Source organism: Pteropus vampyrus, unplaced genomic scaffold, assembly GCF_000151845.1.
Source record: "Pteropus vampyrus isolate Shadow unplaced genomic scaffold, Pvam_2.0 Scaffold116, whole genome shotgun sequence".
NCBI lineage: Eukaryota > Metazoa > Chordata > Mammalia > Chiroptera > Pteropodidae > Pteropus > Pteropus vampyrus.
This window is the reverse complement of record NW_011888897.1, coordinates 2,029,032-2,047,966: the sequence shown is the minus strand read 5'-3', so window position 1 is coordinate 2,047,966 and position 18,935 is coordinate 2,029,032. Positions and strand designations below refer to the sequence as shown.

Below are 18,935 nucleotides of genomic sequence, written 5' to 3'. Positions count from 1 at the left end.
CGCTAGGGCTCCAGGTTAGTCAGGGCAGAAGTTACGCCAAGGAGGGGCGGAAGTGGCTTCTGCCCTTGGACGAGGTTCAACACTTTGTGGATGTGACGCCACAACGGAAGTGAAGGCGGGTTCTGCTAAGGGCAAAGCTGAACCTTCGGAAGTGCGGCCGCGGGCTTCCGGAAGGGACTTCTGGGGAAGTGGGAGGGTGGCAACGCGACAGGTTCATGAATTATGTATCAAGGTATGAGCGGAGGTATGGATTCTTAAAGTCTACGGTCCCATTTCCCTTCCCTCAGGGGAAATAGGCAGTTACCGTTCTTTTTTATTATACTGTACTCTTAAGAATGTCTCAATGCTTTGAATGTGCGGGAAAGTGCTGGATGTATCAGAAGTGTTCTGAGATCCCTGCTTAAGCCTGAAGAGTAACTATTAACTTCTAGCCATCAAAATCTGATCCGTTCCTGATCACACCCCTTATTCTTTTTGCTTTGGTTGCTGTTTTTATAGCTATCACTGTCTCATCCTGCTTCACATTTAAACATGGCACTCATCCCTACCTGATATGTTGTTTGCCGTCCACCTCTTCCCATTAGAATATTGGCTCCATGAGGGCAAGGACTTTGTTTGCTGCTGTATCCTCAGAGCCTGGACTTAGTAAGTGGTTGGTAGATGTTTGTTGCATAAATTTACACAATATGAACTCTTTCAGGAAGCCTTCCCTGATTGCTCCAACCCTTAATGGCCCTTTTCTTGGAATTCTCACCGCATTTTGCTGTACCTTTTCTTGCTGTTTTAACTGTTTCATATATTTGACTCCTCAATGAGATCATCAGCTTCTTAGGGAAGAAGCTATCTCATACACAGTATCCTTCTCACCGCTTTGCTGAGCACATAGTAGATGCTAAATAACTATACAGTAATACCCCCTTATCACTTTCTGTGGTTTATGTTACCCCTGGTCAAACGTGGCCCGTAAATATTAAATGGAAAATTCCAGACATAAACAATTCATAAGTTTTAAATTATATTCCATTCTGCATAGCGTTCTGAAATTTAGAGCCATTTCACGCTGCCTGGGATGTGACTCCTCCCTTCGTCCCCCATCTCTAAGATGTATACACTCCCTAAACATTGATTGGTTACTTAGTAGCCATCTCAGTTATGAGATTAATTGTTGAGGTATCACAGTGCTTGTGTTCAAGTAACCCTTACTATACTTAACAATGGTGTCAAAGCACAAGAATAGTGATGCTGGCAATTCAAAAGCTGGAAAGTGCTTCCTTTAAGCAAAAAAGTATGTATGTACAGGAAAAAAAAACATAGTATATGTAGGGTTCAGTACTACCTGAGGTTTCAGACAACCACTGGGGAGTCTTAGAACATATCCCTTGTGGGTAAGGGAGAGTATTTACTGTATGTTATTTGAGTAAATGAATGCTGCCACTGGCCTGCACTCTGATCTGGCCCAAATCCCTTTGGACTCAGCTGTTTTGACAGACACAGGATCAAAGTGCCTCCTATTAACAGTAACAACCGCTTGCTTAGAGAGTGAAATAACCCTAATAGAAATAACTGTGATGCCCGTTTTACAGATAATGAAAATAAGACTGAAGATCTAAGTGATTTTTCCCAAAGACGCAGCAAGAAAGTAGCAAAGAACACCTAAAAATAAATGCTTAATTTAATTACTTAAATAGAAGATATGGATCTTTGGCTTATAATTGTATTTTTTTAACTTTTTTGTTCATATGTTTTATAAAGTACTCTTTTTATCACATTTTTGGGCTCTGCACGCAGTCTGTGTTAACCCAGTAGCAACAGTTGGCAGGATAAGGATCTTAAGGACTCAGATGTGACCAGACCTAGTTGCTGCATGAGTTAGAGATCGATGATTCAAGAAACCTTGACTTTGGGAGCTGAGAAAGAAAAGTGGGAGCAAAATAGTAGTAATCATTATAAGTCCTGGTACTCCTCTTATTCTATTCTGGTTTGCATTAAGTGGCAACCCCCGGGCCTCAGTGTCTCCAACTGTCAGCCCTGCTCCTGCCCTGGTTATAAGAAGCAAGGTTTAAGTTCCATGAACTCCTTAAAGAAAAGCTTTAGAGAGATAAATGTGGGGCGTAGGGGGAGGAGGGCTGTTAATTTTAGCCTGGGGTTTTCCAGCTGGCGCACTGTTACCATCTTGAATCACTTCCACGCCCTGAGCTCTCTGCCTGGGAGATCCCTCCTCCTGGGGGCTTCCCCATTCCCTGGTTTGGTCTGAGCTACAATGGTAAGCATTCCAGAAAAAATGCTTAAGAGAAGCCTGGCTGAGTCATTTGATGCACAGATCAGGAAGCGGAAGAAAGCACAGTGATGAGAAACACTGGTCCCAGTAGTGCCTATGATGTGCAGCCTCCAAGAACCGAAAGAGTAGGATGGCCATTGTTTATGTTCTCGGTATGTCACTATGCAGTGACTCTCTGCTCTCTGCAGTTTTCTAAGGACTTCCTAAGGCCCCATATTTTCAGTTTCAACTCTATTGGAGAGAAAGGTTAGGATCTGTTCCCTGTGGCCTCAGGACTCTTTCTGGTTAGTGTAACAATGTGATTTACTTTGGGGTAATTCCTTTAGGACAACTCAGAAGACTAGGATTTCTCCTTTCTCTTCTGTCTCCCATCTGACTTTCCATAGGGAAAGAGGGCATTTAGGGAGAGGGAACAGGTGAGGATTTCCAATGTCTTGGTGGTGTATTTGAATTTATTTAAATTTAGAAAAACAGCAGTCTAATCAGGGAATAATTAATTCCTTCTTCATTAGGGGCCTTCATGTGTGCCTTTTGCATATGGATGAGCTGCAGGGTCACACTGTCCCTCTGAAGAGACAGTTGCAGAAGGTGATAGAGCTGGATGTGCTCTCCAGGCACTTGAGCACCTTCCCTTTCTGTGCCAGTGCTCCTCCCCCACCCCCATCCCCACACACCTGACAAGGACTCGATTCCTGTGGGCAAAGAAGGGAAAGGTTAGTGAGGCTTCCTCTCTTATCCTCTTGGACCCCTTCCTCACTGCCCCAAGCCTCCCATCAGCACTTCTTCCTGCACCCTCAGGTTCTATCCAGCCCTCCCTTCCACCAACTGCAGGCTGGGATCTCTTCAGGCCCAGCTGGGTTGCCTCAGAGCCCTCCTCAGCAGCTTGTTTGTGTTGCACCTCTGCTTTTATTTGGTTCATCACTTCTTGGCCCTGCTCTGCTTCCTTCCTTTGTAGCAGTCTGTCTTTTTCTTAGGGTTAGGGAATCTGATGCCCTGAAAGCACACACTGCTCTGGTCCTGAGAAATAGGCTCCTTCCTCCCTACTCACCACTGTGCGCTGCATGAACTCAGCCACACTTCCCTAAGTACATGATCAAGCTCCCCAACACCTAAAACACACACCTACCAACCCATGCACATTCATAATTCAAGCTGCAAAGATAAACACACAGCCCAGGGCAGCCCAGACTGCCTCCTCACACATTATGGTCTCCTCTCCTTGGAGCTCCCCATTTCCAGGGAGCAAGTGGGGCACAGATGGGGGTGGGGGGAGAAATGGGACCTGGGTGGTTACCATGGCAACAGAGCCTAGCAACAGCTGAGAGGCTGATGTGTAGGCTTTTGCAGGGCTGTTACAAGAGCCAAACCTAGAATTGGGGGCTCAGAGGTGACTGATCCCAGCTGGGCAGCCTGCATTCCCCGCCCCCCAGAAACACCCCTTGATTCCACTCCCACCCTGTCAGAGAGGGCAGAGTGAGGAAAGCTAATGAGAGTTAACTACAGGGCTTCTAATGCTTTGTAGCTTTTGGGGGGGCAGCTGTGGATGGGGGCAGGTTAGGGAGCATGGCTGAAAATAAACCAAGCAGGGCTCCTTTTCCTGTAGCTCCCTTTCATCTCTTTCCCATTGCTTCATTTTTCTCTTCTTTCACCCTTCACCTTCCACCTGGTCTTATCAGCTCTTTTTCCTTTTCTTGCTTGCTCTGTTCCCGTCCTTTTATATAATTCGCCCTTTACTTCCATCTCCTTTCACATGGTCTCTCTTGACCTTCACTGGCAAGTAACAAGCAAGCCACTCTTCCAGTTTCTCTTGCTCCAGCTGCTCCTGATCAGGACTGCTCCCTTAGTTTCTCTTTCTTCCATTTAGTCCCAAGTTAAAGCCCCAGAATCCCTACTCCAGGTCAGAGCAGGCCAGGTCACATTGGGTCTGGAGAGGTTCCCTGACCCCACCCTACTCTTCCTCATGACTGCCCGTCGCCTCTCCTCCTGTCCTCTTTACAGGGATCATAAGGCAGAACCAGGGGACTCGAGTATCTTGCAAAGGCTTTATTTGAAAATTTTGAAACTTACATCCCACAAGAATTCAAGATTATCACCACAAGAAGAGATAATACAAAAATATATATCACAGCATAGGAGCCAGGTAAGAGAGGAAGAAGGAAGGAAGGTGGAAAAAAAACCAATGAGAAGTAGGGACAAATCTGAGGTGAGGAGGCAAAAGGAGGGAGAGTGGAAGAACAAAGGCAGGAGGGAAGGAGGGATGTGAGGGAGCCCGGGAAGGGGAGGGGTAGATTGGGAGGTAGAGCTCCCAATGGCCTTGAACCATCTAGCTCCAGTCCCTGGTAGCCTCCAGGGAATCAGGGAGGCCCTCAGGGAGGCTGGGAAATGGAGGACTAGCTTGGGGGGCTCTGAATTCTAGAGAGTGACACACAGAGACAGGCAGGACAGACAAGACAAAAGGGGCTTTGGAGGAAGGGAAAGGCAAATGGGAGCCCCTTTCTCATGGAGTGCAGCAGATGACTCCCCAAAACCCATACAATAGAATTTAGCAGTGGGTGGAGAGAAGTGTGGGGCCTCACTACCCCTGTTCCTATGGGGGAGCCCTCAGGGTAACGAGAGTGCCCATGGAGTAGATGGAGGTGACAGTGAAACACATGACATAGAATAAGATGAGGCTATGACATATGGGGGCACGAGGAGCCCCCAGCTCACCTCCCACCCACCTCTGGGGCAGCATGCAGGAGCCACAGAAACTAGATCAGTGGGTGTTCATGAGGGAGAGAGTGGGCACGACACACAACACCACAACATGAGGCCCGGAAATGCATGTGAGAGGAAATGGTTAAGTCGCCCACTGACCACCGAGTAAGCTGAGCATGGAATGTGGGAAGAGAAAGTGAAACATGTGAAACAGAAGGGAGAATATGAGGGTCAGCAGAGGGGAGAGAGGTGGATGGGAGAGGGTGCCGAAGACTGGCTGTACAAGAGCATGAGTGTGTGCAGTGGCCCATGAGGGTGAAGGTGAGTGTGCAAGGCTTTCATGTGAGTGTGCAAGGGTCAGGATGGGGGACCAGAAGCCACAAATATGTGAGGTCCCCTACTTGAAGGAGGGCGAGTAGGTAGGATTGCCTGTGGGGCCAGTGAGTGTTCCAGAGTGGTGTGCAAGGGCAGGAGCCAGGAGCACCTGCGGCCCCAGCTCCCACAGCTGCCCCACCCTCAGTGGGATGGGGGCTATGCCGGCCCCTTGGCCTCCTGCTTGGCGGCACCCCAACCTTGGGGGGTATCACAGATTCACCAGGGGAATCCTGAGAGGAAGAGGGAAAGGGCACAGTCAGGAACCAAGGGGTAAGCCGAAATTGAAAGGGAAGTCCAAGGCAAAGAAAGGGAATCAAGGTTAAGAGGGCAGAGCTGGAGATAAATGGCAGCATGAGAACAGGACATAGATCCACAGAGAGTGGGAGAAGGAAGGTTTCCCCCAGGGAGGAGGGTCCAGGCCCCTTGAGAGAGCCAGAGACCAGGCTGGGAAGGAGAGCCAGGAGCTCTGGGAGGGCCAGGCCTACCTCCTCCCCGTCTACCTAGGAGGGAGTACCCCCAACCACAGCTCCAAAGACCTAAATGGCCTCCCCTCCCCCCTCCCATCCTTTTGCCCCGGCCCTCACCGGTTCAACTGGAAGGCTGGAGCCCCCTTGGGCTGGGGCATCCCAGGCCGGGGTCCCCCTCGGGGCTCCTCATGGTCAGGGGTGGGGGTGGGCGAGTCCCCAAAGGCCCCCAGCACAGTGACCCCAGCTGGCGACAGGTCTGTCAGTGGCTGCTGGCTCTCCTCCTGCCTCAGGGCACCTTGCTGTCCTGAGGGCCTGCGCCGCTTCTGGCTGCGGTCCCAGCTGGTGCACCAGAAAGAAAGGTTCTTTTACACACTTAAGAAGCCCCCATCCTGGGCCTGCAGGGCTGGTCACCCCCAGCCTCCCTCAGGAACCCCTAACATCCTACAGCAGAAAAACTGGCCTCTAACAGTTACCTACACCAAATCTCCTGAGACCATGTGTCCATAAAACCGCTTCCCCTACCCAGCCCCATCCTCCCAACCTGGTTCAGATCCCTAGAATTAGTACCTCCTCCCCACCAATAGGTAGAATTGCATCCTCCCCCATGCATACGCAGAAGAACCATTTCTCTCAGCAGGTATCTTGGCAGGTTTAGTTCTAGTTCAAAGTCAGCTAATGACCTGGACACCTTAATCTAATGATTCTCTCAGTAAAGTGTGAAGGACTGAGTGACCTGTTATTAAATGTATGCAAAAAACCCCTCCAGATTTGCTCCCTGCTCCCCAGGCAGCCCGAAGAAGGGATTCTGCAGACTGGGTCAGTTTTCTCTGTCTTGGAGGAAATGGGGACAAGGGATGCCCACCAAAGCCCCCCTCCCCCAACATAAATAATCCCCTATCTCTCCCATTTTATTTGTATTTCCCTGGGAGAATGAATCTGCTTTGATTTCTCACTGTCTCCCTGACCCAAGACCTTTCCCCAGGTCTTGACTTAATCTACCACTTCCTATCCCACCACAGCAAAATTGCTGCCTTTGCTCTTTCCTTCCTTCCAGCCAAAAAGTTCATTCAGTCCCAATCCACCAATACCCTCCTCCCCCAGCTTACCAGAACTTGAAGATGATGCCAGTGGCCACGAGAACAATGATGATAGAGATGGTAATTGTGACATAGAGCTGGGGGTCCACACCTGATTGGGGTGGGAAGAAGGTTTTAGGGAGGCTTGAGGCTTGAGGTAGTAGGAGAGGGGGTTGGAGTGGGGCTAGGCTTCAGGTTCGTTAAGCTTGAGGAGGGCTGCCATTTAAATTCACATTCGAATCCCAATTCTTTCTGGAGCATCCCCCTCCCTTTATTCTATTCATCAACTTCCCCTGGAGTTTTTGGCCCTTTTCCTCCCAAATCCTTTTTCCACTTTCCCAAACCTTCTGTATACATGTGATGAGGAGGGGGCTCCAAGGTAAAAGAGAACCCCTCTCTCTGTACAGGGGATGGAAATGTCCATCTCTGCCCTGGCCTTACCCCTAAACCACTGGCCCTGTCTCTGCACTCCCTGAGCCTAGATGTCACCTTGGAGATCCTTTCATCCATGGTGTTCTGCACAGAATACACCCACTCTGTTTTCAAGGTCCAGCTCAAACGTCAATTCTTGGAAGGTGTCCTGATCCCCAGGGAGAAGCAGTCTCTCCCTTTTCTTAAAAACATGCTGTGTGTGCCTCTAGTACAGCACTTATTACATTGACATCTCCAGTGTCTTCTCCAGTGGACATGAGCTCCTCAAGGACTGAGACATATCTTCATCTCTGCCTCCAGTGCCAGCATAGTGCCTGACACATTTGTAGAAGATAACAGACAAGGCCTCTGTTGCTGCCCTTTGAGTCCTTGACCAGCCTCCCCACTCTCATATTCCTACCAGCCTCTCCCATTCCCACTCACCTTCCCCACGGCCCCCAAACAAGAATGGCCGCAGGGTGGCAGGCGCTTCTCTAAGGATGATCCCATCTCCATCACCCCGCATGGAGTCTGAGTTGGGGTGTGGGGTAGCCAGCCCATGGGGGGCTGCAAAACCATAGTCCAGAGGCAGAAATCCAGGATTTGCAGAGTTGGGGTCCCCCCCATCCTCTCGAGACACTGTAGGGCCCCATACAATAGCCCAGGGGTACTGGGATGAGGGTGGCCCCTCCTCAAAGCCTGATGGGGTGGCAGGGGGCGCAGTGCCTGGCAGGACTTGCCGCCTTGATCTTGGGACCCGGGGGGATCGGCTTGGCGGGGGTGCCCGCTCCCACACACACACATGGCGTGGGGCTGAGGGGCCTCCCCGGGCACAGGGGGGACGGGCTGGGGCTGGTGGGGATCGAGGGGAGGAGGAGCCTTGAGCAGGTGGTGGGAGGGGCAGCAATAGCAGTGGCCAGAGAGGGAGGAGGTGGGACAGCAGCAGTGCAGGCCTGCAAGAAGGGAGAAAAAGAGGGTGAGACAGAAGCCCATCTTGGGCCTATGTGCGGGGAGCACAGACTCATACAAGAGATCCCCAGCTGTCCCCGTCCAGGCCTCTCTGCAAAAGCAGGTGGGCCTTGGGAAAACTCAGCCTCACTTCCTGTTTCCCTAGGGTCCAGCCCTCAAGACAGAAGGCCCTGGGTGGGCCTAGGGGGGAAAGGGCCAAGTCCTCAGGGAAAGTGAACTCCAAGGTCCCTCTGCTCTGCCAAACTTACCACATCCTAGACTCCATGTCCGAGATCTTCCTCAGCTGTGACCCAGATTTTCAGCCTTTACTGGGGGAGAAAAGGGGTTGTCACATCCCCACCCCGCCCTGTGTACTTCCCCAGCGCATTCATCAACCAATTCTACCCCCATCTCCCCTCCCAGGCTGTCAGCTGCCAGCTATGCTGCTGCTACCCAGGATCCCCTGCTGCTGAACATCCTCTGGGGGAAAGACGTCCCAGAGTGGCTCCCTGTCTAGCCCCCAGCCCCTCTCTACAACTCCCAGGTCCCTGTTACCTCCCCACTCCAGGGTCTACTCTCACTTCTAGGACTGGCTTCCTTCTCACTTCCTCTGCCCACAGCTCCTAGCTTTTCTTGGATCTTAATTTAGAGCCAAGAACCTTGTGATTCCTTGAGCACCTACCGCTAGGGAAGGAGTCTGAGAGTGGGGGAGGGAAAAGGAAGTCAATCTGAGTGTGCGAGTCTGTGAATGTGTGTGGCATGTGCACAGGGGGAGCATCCCAGCCTGCCCACCCCACTTGTAGTCCAAGGCATTTCTTTAATGACTGGCCCCAGGAATCTGCATCTTCAGGAGAGAGGGCATAGGAGATGAAGAGATGGAAGAAAAGAAACAGATGGGTGTAAGAAAAACTATAGAATATAATTTTTGCTCAATGTTTAATCATCCAAATGTATGGTGCCTTCTGAAGGGAGGTGGAGTTGGGGAGAGGCCACCTCCTCAAATGTAGGTCTCTTGGGTAAGGAGTTCTGGGAGAATTGGGATGGTTGGTTTTGAAAGAGGAAAAACGTTCTGAGGGTTGAGGATAGTGGATCCAGGGGGGCCAAGCTCCCCAGAGTAAATGAGGATGTGATACCCTGTGTCCTCTGGATTCTGGGTCTAAATCTGTACATTAAGTACTCTCAGAGAATAACAGGAAATAAGATGGAAAAATCCGGGGAAAGGAATGGAGAAGTGGGCAGTGGGGAAGAGATGTGAAGGGGTGAAAGACCCAGAAAGGGAAGATGGGTTAGGAGAGAGGAGGGAGGAGAAGGGTGAAGAGGAAGCAGGCATGGAGCACCAGGTGAGGGATAGGAGTCAGTCCTGAAAAAGAATGACCTGGGAAGCGGGGTGGGTACAGAAGACTGGAAGCTTGGAGGATGCTGAAGGGAGAACAGGATAAGTTAAAGGTCAGGGAGGGAAACTGAGGGTAAAGGGGTCACAGAAGCAGGGGAAGAAGCGGGAATGGCAGGAGGAGAAGGAAGGAAAGGTCCAGGTAGGAAGGGAAGTGGAGACCGTGGACAGAGAAGGGAGAAAGGGGTAGAGAAGAGCAAGGTTGGAGAGAAAGGAAATGGGAAAGGAGAGAGCATAAGACTGAGAACAAAATGAGAAGAGGAAGGGTTGGGGACCCAAGACGGGAACTGCAAAGATGGAGGAGTTGGAAATTGCTTCTACCGATATAAAGGGATATGAAGCTATGGGAAGAGAAAGGGATGGGGGCATGGTGGGAAGAAGGGAGAGGGTGCCGGGAAGAGAACGAAGCTGGAGGGAGGGAATAAGGAGTGTAGGAGCGAACCAGTGAAGTGGAAAAAGGCTCGCAGGAACATCCGTGGCCAGCTGACTCCAGGACTCACTTGCCTCTCAGCCTTGTGCACCCCCCGCCCAACCGACGTCAACTCCAGTCCTTGGACCCGCACCTCCTTTAGCCACCCCTTCCAGGAAGCCCGCAGTCCCCAGGCTGGCGCGCCACCCCCACCCCTCTCCTCGCGCCTCACCGACCTGTTGTGCGCAGGAGACGAGCTGGGGGTGGGGCGGGAGACATGGGGTAGGGGATCCCAGCCCCATCTCCAGCGCAGCCCGGAGCTCGGCCCTCCCACAGGCACGCGCTCCCGGCACAGGGCTGGAAAGCGGCGAGAGTGGGGGCTTGCGGGGGAAGAGGACCAGGAGGTCGGTGAAGGGACTCCGAGGGAGGGAGCGCCTCGAGCAGGCAAGGAACCCGAAGCAGGAGGATGCAAAGAGCCTGAGCCAAAGGCAGAATGGAGGCAGCCGCGGGGACAGTGGATGTTGCGCTAGGAGAGGAGGATGGAGCCGGAACCGGAGGAGGGATGGAAAGCACCGCGGGGAAGGAGCGCTTCAAGGCTTTAAGGCTGGAGCCCGGGCGAGGGACCCAGCGGAGAGAAGCGGGGGCGAAAAGCGGAGAGTCGGGAAGAGCAGGGTCGGGCTCCCTTGGGTGGGGGCGTGGGGGTCCCTATCACTCACCTGCATGCCTGGCGCGGCGGCGCGACAGCTGCGGGCGCTCAGGGCTTCGCGGAGCTGACGGGTTGCTGGAGCAGGTGGGGCACCAGGCATGGTCGGGGGTTTGGCCGGCCGCGGGGTGCTGGAGAGGGTAGGGGGCGGGCGCCCGGGGCGCGGGGCGGCGGCGGCGGCGGCGGGAGATGCTCGGCTCGGCTCTACTCGGCTCGGCTCGGCTGGGTTCGGCGCGGCATCTCATAGCGCTCGGTCCCCGCCTCTCCCCCTCCCGCCTGCAGGCCACGCACGGTTTAACCCTGCCGCTGCCGCGGCTTGAGAGTCACACCCGGCTATGTCCCAGGTGGAGGGCTGGAGAGGGCAGCGCAAGATGAGCGACCGTCTGATTCCCCGGGTTCTGATGGCGGGCTTCTCCTCTCTTCACCCCAACTCTATGGACACCCATGGTCACCTAAGTCAGTTTCTAAGATTCTGAGTCACCCAACGCTCTACGTCCGCAACAGTTTCGCTCCTGGTCGAGAGTGCCGAGTACCCGGAGATCAAGGTGGAGGTGGCAGTGAAATACTTACACTATCCTGTTTTATCCCAATAACTTGAACCCCTAATTCTATTTTGGCCCTGCTACAATACATTCTCTTGAAAACAACTCAGATGATCTTTAAAATAAGTAGATTTAGTCGCATTACTCGGCTTTTCTAGCACTCAGAATATCCAAACTCCTTACCATGACTTATAAGGCCCTATAAGACCAGCCTCTAGGAGCTCTCTGATTTCCTCTCCTAACAACACTCCTTATGCCCAGCTACACTGGACCTGATCTATGTTCCTAGAACTGGAGGAACCACAGGGCCTTTGCACTTGCTGTCCCCTCTGCCTGCAACGTTTTTCTCTGGCTTTTCACAACGACTCACTCTTTTCATTAATATTTCACTTAGATCCAATGTCACCTCTTTTGGGAGGCTTTCCCTAACCTCTTTATCAAAAGTAGCTTCCGCTGCCCCCGCCCCCAACCGCATCCCACCCCACCCCACTCATCTCTATCGCATTCTCATTTTATTGGGATTGCGCTTCTAGGACACCACACTCTCCTGTTCTCCCTCCAGCTTCACTGGCTTTTCCTTCTCAGTTTTCTTCTGCTCAGCTTCAAAATGTTAGTTTCCTAGGGCTTAGTCCTTGCCCTTCTTCTATTTCCACATTATCTGTCCAGTGATGTCATCCAGTCCCAGGGCTGAAATACTATGTAAATGTCAATGAGTCTTAAATTTATATCCAGAGCTCCAGACTCATTTATCCAACAGCCTACTTGACATCTCCACTTGGATGTCTAATAGCCTATGTGAAGCTAATGTAGCTAGAATACATGTCTTGAATTCTCTTCTAGCCAATCCATTTCTCTCCCAGTGTTTGTTCCCCATCCTGCTTATTCAGGATAAAAACATAGGAAACATCCTTCCTCCCTTTCCCCTTTCTCACTAATTCCCACCCTCCGTCTAATTCACCAGCAAGTCCTGTGAGCTTTGCATCAAAAATATATCCTGAGTCCATCCTCTTCTCTCCATCTTTGTTGCTATCATCCTGGTCCAAACCATCATCTCTCATCTGGAATAGTGCAATAGCTCCCTAGCTGATCCCTTGCTTCTGCCTTTGCCCATCACAAACTAGTATTCACCAATATCTGGTAATATTTTGAAAATCTGAATCATATTATGCTCTTTCCTGCTTCAAATATTTAAGTGACTTTCCATCGTACTTGGAAAAAATCTGAACTCCATGTTAGGGAGAAGCCCTCCAACTTGTACTTCTCAATGTTCAAACAGTGTTCCTGCCAGGTTAGACTTCTTAATGTCCTAGAACAACTGAAATTATTCTCTTAGCACCCCTGCACTTTTGATTCCCTCTTATTGGAATCTTTTGTGCCCCGCTGACTCTCATCTTCACCTGGTGCCTCCCTCTTGTCATTCAGCCACCCACTCTTATTTCATCAATATATTTCATTGTCTTTCTAACTCATCACTCTCTGAAATGGTCTTATATTTGTTTACTGTTTATTGTCTACCCCCACCTCCCACATACACTATAAAGCAAAGATCTCATTTGTTTTGTTCCCCCTGTAACCTACCTCAGCACTTGGCATATAGTAGATGCTCAATATTTATTGCTTAGTGAACTTACCCTGGGGCCCACGCCCACTTGAAACTCTTGATTCTCTCCTCTGCCCTCTACCTGCCTTTCCTCTCTATCTGCCTGCTCTCTCTGATCTCTGATCTCTGCGGTCTGATCTGTGCACAATGCTCTCAGCTGAGTCTCTGCCCACATCCACGCCCTTCCAGACAATCACCCTTCATCTCCTGTGCTATTACTATCATTAGCCTAGCACTCCCGCCTCCTGGATGGAAGCTTACTGTTCTGACCAGTATCTACAGCAGCTGTCCTCCTGCTTGTCAGTTCCTGACAGCCCTTCATTCTGAGGTCAGAACAGCAGTGAGTGAACTGTCTTCCTAGTGTCTCCCAGTGGCAGGGAAAAGACAGTGCACATTGGATATAAACCAGGCCATGTGAGGCAGGGTGCATAAATCATGCCATATCCTGGGCCCCGAAGAGCCCCAGTGCATCCTGAGGATGTTCTGTAAGAGGACTCATTATGTGCTGGGTGTGAGTCAGATTTATCAAGTGATTTTTCATGTCCAGTGTAAGTGCCTTTTACACTGAGGACTTTGGGACATTATCAATTATTTCTAGTATTCTTGATTCATTCATTCATTTCAACAACTCTTTTTTGAACACCTACTACAGGCTGGAGATACAGTAGAAAGCAAGAACAAAGCCACCACTGTCTTCCTGGAACTTAGACTCTAGTGAGGGAAACAATGAAATACAGAGTGATAAATGTGTCTTCAGATAATTTGAGGACCTTTTCACATTCCACAGTCTATAAATTCTCTTCCTATGTCTAGCTTTGCTGGTCTCTTTATCTTTATCCCTGGGCTTGTTGATGGATCCCGATATGTGTCAGGGTAAATTTCTGTCTGTTTCCCGTCCTACAATGTCCTATGTCCTTCTGAACTCTTCTCACTCTCAGCTGATGACCTTGCTTCCTTCTTTTCTGAGAATATAGAAGCAGACAGAAGAGAATTTCTCTACTTCCTCTACCACATTCCAGCCCTACCTCTCCTGGGGAGAATCCCAGGTCTTTTCAGCCACCAAAGTCTCCACTGCAGTGACTCTCCCTCCCTCTCCTGCAGTGTCACTCCTCCTCTCTACTTGATTATTCCCAAGGGCATGTAAGCACACTGTAATTTCTGGCAGCTTAAAACAAACCCTTTAGCTCCACGACCCCCACCAGCATCTGCCCTTCTGTTTCCCTTTACAAAGCAAAGCGTCGCAGTAGGTTGTCTCCATTCACCATCTCTTCCACTTCTCCCGTTCTCTTTCTCTTTTATTAACTTAAACATTTAATTTTTGTAACTCATTATTTTGAATGGGTAATACATTTACATGTGCAAAAAAAGTTTTCAATATGAAAAAAGGCATATAATGAAAGTTCTTAATCTAAACCGCCCCCCGTCCGCCATCTTTCTAATTTCCATCTCTGCCTTCAGTGTGACTAATTTCTAAGTATTCTTCCAGAATTTCTTTATGCCTATATAAGCAATAGTAATATACATTCTTACTTCCCCATTATTTTACATAAGAGTTGGCATACCATGTACACTGTTCTATATATATTTTTTGACTTAATGATGTATCTTTGCTATCATCCCCTATCAATGAAGAGGGAACTTTGTCATTCTTTCACACATCCTCATAGTATTCTGACTTATGGATGTGCTCCCAATCTCTCTTGAACACACCGCTTCGGGCTCCTGCGCAAACTACCACACTGAAATTCCTCCCGTCAAGGCTACCTCTGACCACCATGCTTCAGAATTCAAAGGTCAATTGTCAGTGTCATTTTACTTGCCGATCAGCAGCCTTTGATACAGGTGATCACGTCTCCTTCTAGAAACACCCTCTTATTTGACTTATGATACGACACTGTCCTAATTTTTGTCCTCCCACACTGGTTCTCCTTCTCCTTTACCAGTTCTTCATCTCTCTGACTGCCATATCTTGGCTCTCTTCTCTGTGGTCACACCCCAGGGGTTCTCATTCAGTCTCTGGGCTTTAAATATCGTTTTTTACTAAAGACTCCTAAACTTTTATCTCCAGCCTGGCTCCTTCCCTTCCCTCACACTTGCAAACCTGCCCCTCCCTTAGTACTTCCTCTTTTAAGAAATGGCATCGCCATTATTCTAGTTGATCAGGATAAAAACCCTGGAGTCATCCTTTTTTTTAAATGTCTGTATAGCTGGTTAGTATTTTCTTTTATCTCACTTTATTATCTTTAACTATACATAAACAAATATAATATGTATTTATATTATAGATAAATATAATTATATGTATACATAATTTGATGCACAAGATACTAATATATATGTTAGTTATAAAGTAGGAAAGTAAAATGAATATCTGTGAACCTACCACCCAACTCAAGAATTAGAAAGTTGCCAATAACTTGCATCCCCCATCCTCTCATTGCCCCACCTTCTCCTTATAATCACTACCTCCCCAATATTATTTTATTATTCCATTGTTTTTTAAAATATTGTCTACTTTTGAAGATATATATGTAATAATAATATTTGTCATATATGTAGGAGTGGTATTGCTGCATCATAGGGGATCTTCCATTTTATTAGGTAATGCTAAACTCTTTTCCAAAGTGGTTTAACCACTTTTACTCTCATTAATTGTATATATTTCTGTTGCTCCATATTCTTGTCAACACCTAATATTTTCATACTTTAATTTTAGCTATTCTGGTGCATACAATGATATTTTATTATGGATTTAATATTATGCATTTCTCTGATTACTAATCAGGTTGAGCACCTTTTTGTATGGTTGTTGATCTTGTGGATTTCCTCTTGTAAAGTGCTAGTTCAGATCTTTAGTTCACGTTTATAATTTTTATTGTCAATTTTTTTTCTTATTCATTTGTAAGAGTTTTTTATACATCCTGGACTCATCTTTTGTCTGTTATATATGTCACAAATGCTGCCTTCTTTTCTGTGGCTTGTCTTTTGATGAGCAGTAGTAGTCGAATTTATCTATTTTTTCCATTATGATTAGTGTTTTTGAGTCTTAAGAAATACTTCCTTACCCTGAATTAATTATATGTATTTCTATATCATCTTCTAATTTTTTTTTATTAAGCTTATTGGGGTAACATTGGTTAATACAATTATATAATTTTTGGGTGTACATTATAAAATAAAGGTCCTTAACAATTTTTTTTAATGCCTATAGCACCTGTTATTCCTAGGTGGTCTCCCATCCAAGTACTAACCAGGCCCAACTCTGCTTAGCTTCTGAGATCAGAAGAGATCGGGCACATTCAGGGTGGCGTGGCCATAGATTAAAAGGTTTTTAATTTGCCTTTTACATTTAGTCTGTCTTATAGTGAAGAATGATATTTGTATATGGTTTAAGGTGGGGGTTCAGTTTTATGTTTTCATATAGATACTTGATTGTCACAACATTAAAATGTGTGTGCAAATCAATTGTCTGTGTGAATATGTGTGAATATGTTTTGGAGCTCTATATTATGTTCCAGTGGTCAATTTCTCTATCTTGTGACAATACTATACTATCTTATTTATTATGGCTTTGAAATTATGGCCTGGTATCTGGTAAAGTCAGTCTTTCCACCTTGTTCATCTTCAAGAGGCTATCCTTGTCCTTTTGCATTTCCACATAAATTTTAGAATCAGTTTGTCAGTTCCACGTACTCACAAAAAAGCCTCCTGGGATTTTGATCAGGATTGCACCAAATCTATAAATCACTGTAGGGAGAATTGACTTCTTCATGATACTGAAACTTTTAATCTATGAACATGATAATCTCCATTTATGTTAGGTCTCCTTCAGTGTCTCACAATAAATTGTAAGTTGCTGCATACAGGTTTTACACATATTTTGTTACATTTATATGTTGGTATTTGATATTTTTCATACTATTGCAAGTGGTAACTTTTAAAATTATTCATCGTCTAAATGTTTGTTGTTTATGTATAGATATATATTTGATTTTGTATATTTTTTTGTCCAGCAACCCTATTAAACTCTTATTCTAATAATTTATTTGTAGATTCTTTTGAATTTTCTACATATGCTATAACATCTCCACATTCTCTGTACATGGTAACAGCTTTGTTTCTCTTTTAATGTAATCCTTTAACTTTTTTTTCCTTGTCTGACTACTCTGGCTAGGATGCTCATTACCAGACTAAATAGAATTGATGATACCAGGCATTTCTTTATCAGATTAACAAGTTCCCTTCCAGTTTTCTAAAAGATTTTTTGATCACAAATGGATGTTGATTTCATCATGTGCTTTTTAAAAAATATTTATTAAGATGATTGTGATTTATTTCTTTAATCTATTAATATGATGAATAAAATGAATGTATTTTCTAATATTAAGCTACCCTTAAGTTCCTGACATAAATTCAAGTTAGTCTTAGATTATGATCTTTTTGCATATTGCTAGATTCAGTTTCCTGGTGTTTTAGTGAAGATTTCTGTTTCTTTGTTAATAACTGACTTTGGCCTGTAATTTTCCTTCCTAATATTGCCCTTTACTGGTTGGGTTATCAAAGTAATTCTGGCTCCATAGAATGGGTTGAGGAGTGTCCTTTCTCTTCTTATTTTCTGAAAAAGTTTATATAAGATTAAAATGATCTACACTTTTAAGGTTTGATGAAATTTGCCTCTATGACTGTGATTCTTAGCTCTTTCTCTTCCTTTCACACTTCACATCTCATTCACTTGCAAATTTTGTTCACTCTAGCTTTAAATTAAATTCAGAACCAACTACTTCTCACTTCCATTGTTACCACCACCATGTCTCCCCTAGATAATTGCAGTAGCTTACTAATTGGACTTGTTACTTCTGTCCATGCAGCCATCATGATATTTTAAACATATGGATTAGATCCTGTTACTCCTCTGCTGAAATCCTTCATCTCATTCAGAGTAAGATACAATGCCCCACAAGGTCTGATATGATCTGGCCAACTTGTTTTCTCTCTGATCTCGTCCACTACTTCTCTCCCATTGCTCACTCATCTCCAGACACACAGGCCCCCTTGCTGTTCCCCAAACATATCAAGTATGTTCTCATCTCAGAGCCTTTGCACTTGTAGTTTGCTCTGTCTACAACACTGTCCTCACAGAAATCCATATGACTTGCTCCTTTTTCTTTTTCTAAAGTCTCTGCTTCATTTGTTACCTTATTAGAGAGGCCTTTCGTTATTACCATATATAAAATAGCAAATGTTTCCTGCATTCTTTATCCCTCTCTTCTTGTTTTATTTTCTACATAATATTTATTACCTCCTGACTTTATTTATGTATATGTGCATATATGTATTTATTGCCTGAGTCTCAGCACAAGAATGTAAATACCAAGAGGGCAGGTATTTTGTCTATAACTCTAGTAGCTAGAACAATGCCTGGCAATAAGAGGTGCTCAATATATACCTTTTGAATCACTGATAAATATTTTATTATGTGTCTGACTCCTTGGATGTCAGTCAGCTTCTCTAGCTTTATGTAAGGGCATCTTGTTTTCTAACCTTAGCATTAAAAACACAGCACCTGGCACATGGCCTTGTACATAACTGTCACTTAGTAACAAATGAATGAATGAATGTTACATCCTAGGATATATTTAAGTTTAATTAGCTCCCATCCTCCCCTTGAAGATCATCTTTATTTTTCTTCCCACTTTCCCCTTTTCTTTCCTCATTTCTATTTCTTTCTTTTCTATCTCACATCTACTCTTCTTCCTCTTGTCTCTGCTCTTTCTAACCATACTTTAGTCCATCCTCTCTCCCTTCTTTCTCCAAATTCTCCTTTTTCACTTATTAATTATTCTCTCATTTTATCGTCTTACTCCTTTTTATCACAGACAGAACCGTAAAACATCAGAATCAGAATTGGCCTTGGAGAGTTTTGTTTATCTCTTACTTTACAAATATGGAAGATGAGGTACCACAGATGACACAATTTGCTTTAAGGTCACAGCTAATTTAAGACTGAATCAAGACTAGATCTCAGGTTATCTATTTCTT

The 18,935-nt window shown here is 46.5% G+C and overlaps 1 protein-coding gene, 1 long non-coding RNA gene and 1 pseudogene across 3 annotated transcripts; 1 reads left to right on the top strand and 2 right to left on the bottom strand.

Annotated features, from left to right (window-relative positions):
• Positions 1-44: 44 nt before the first annotated feature.
• On the top strand, positions 45-1,690 carry LOC111743546. Its single transcript, XR_002781754.1, has 2 exons — positions 45-645; positions 1,584-1,690. It is a non-coding gene; the product is annotated as an uncharacterized LOC111743546 (long non-coding RNA).
• Positions 1,691-4,306: 2,616 nt separating this feature from the next.
• On the bottom strand, positions 4,307-10,972 carry PIANP (PILR alpha associated neural protein). 2 transcript variants are annotated; one of them, XM_011365838.2, is made up of 6 exons: positions 10,768-10,972; positions 8,522-8,581; positions 7,749-8,257; positions 6,924-7,005; positions 5,935-6,156; positions 4,307-5,580 (listed from the first exon to the last, which is right to left on the bottom strand). In XM_011365838.2, the coding sequence occupies exons 2-6, from the start codon at positions 8,536-8,538 to the stop codon at positions 5,559-5,561; spliced, it is 852 nt and encodes a 283-aa protein (XP_011364140.1). In that variant the 5' UTR covers positions 8,539-8,581; positions 10,768-10,972; the 3' UTR covers positions 4,307-5,558. The 2 variants fall into 2 exon arrangements, with proteins under 2 accessions (XP_011364140.1, XP_023389797.1); XM_023534029.1 differs by lacking the exon at positions 10,768-10,972 and adding an exon at positions 10,288-10,624.
• A 5,126-nt stretch (positions 10,973-16,098) lies between these two features.
• On the bottom strand, positions 16,099-16,217 carry LOC111743582 (annotated as a pseudogene).
• Positions 16,218-18,935: the final 2,718 nt, after the last annotated feature.

What these genes read in the sequence shown, in the direction of transcription:
- PIANP (XM_011365838.2), bottom strand. An exon ending in GTTTGGGGGCCGTGGGGAAG is followed by an intron (nt 7,006 to 7,748) that starts GTGAGTGGGAAT and finishes CACCCCAATCAG; the next exon opens with GTGTGGACCCCCAGCTCTAT. An exon ending in GGCATCATCTTCAAGTTCTG is followed by an intron (nt 6,157 to 6,923) that starts GTAAGCTGGGGG and finishes CTGGTGCACCAG; the next exon opens with CTGGGACCGCAGCCAGAAGC.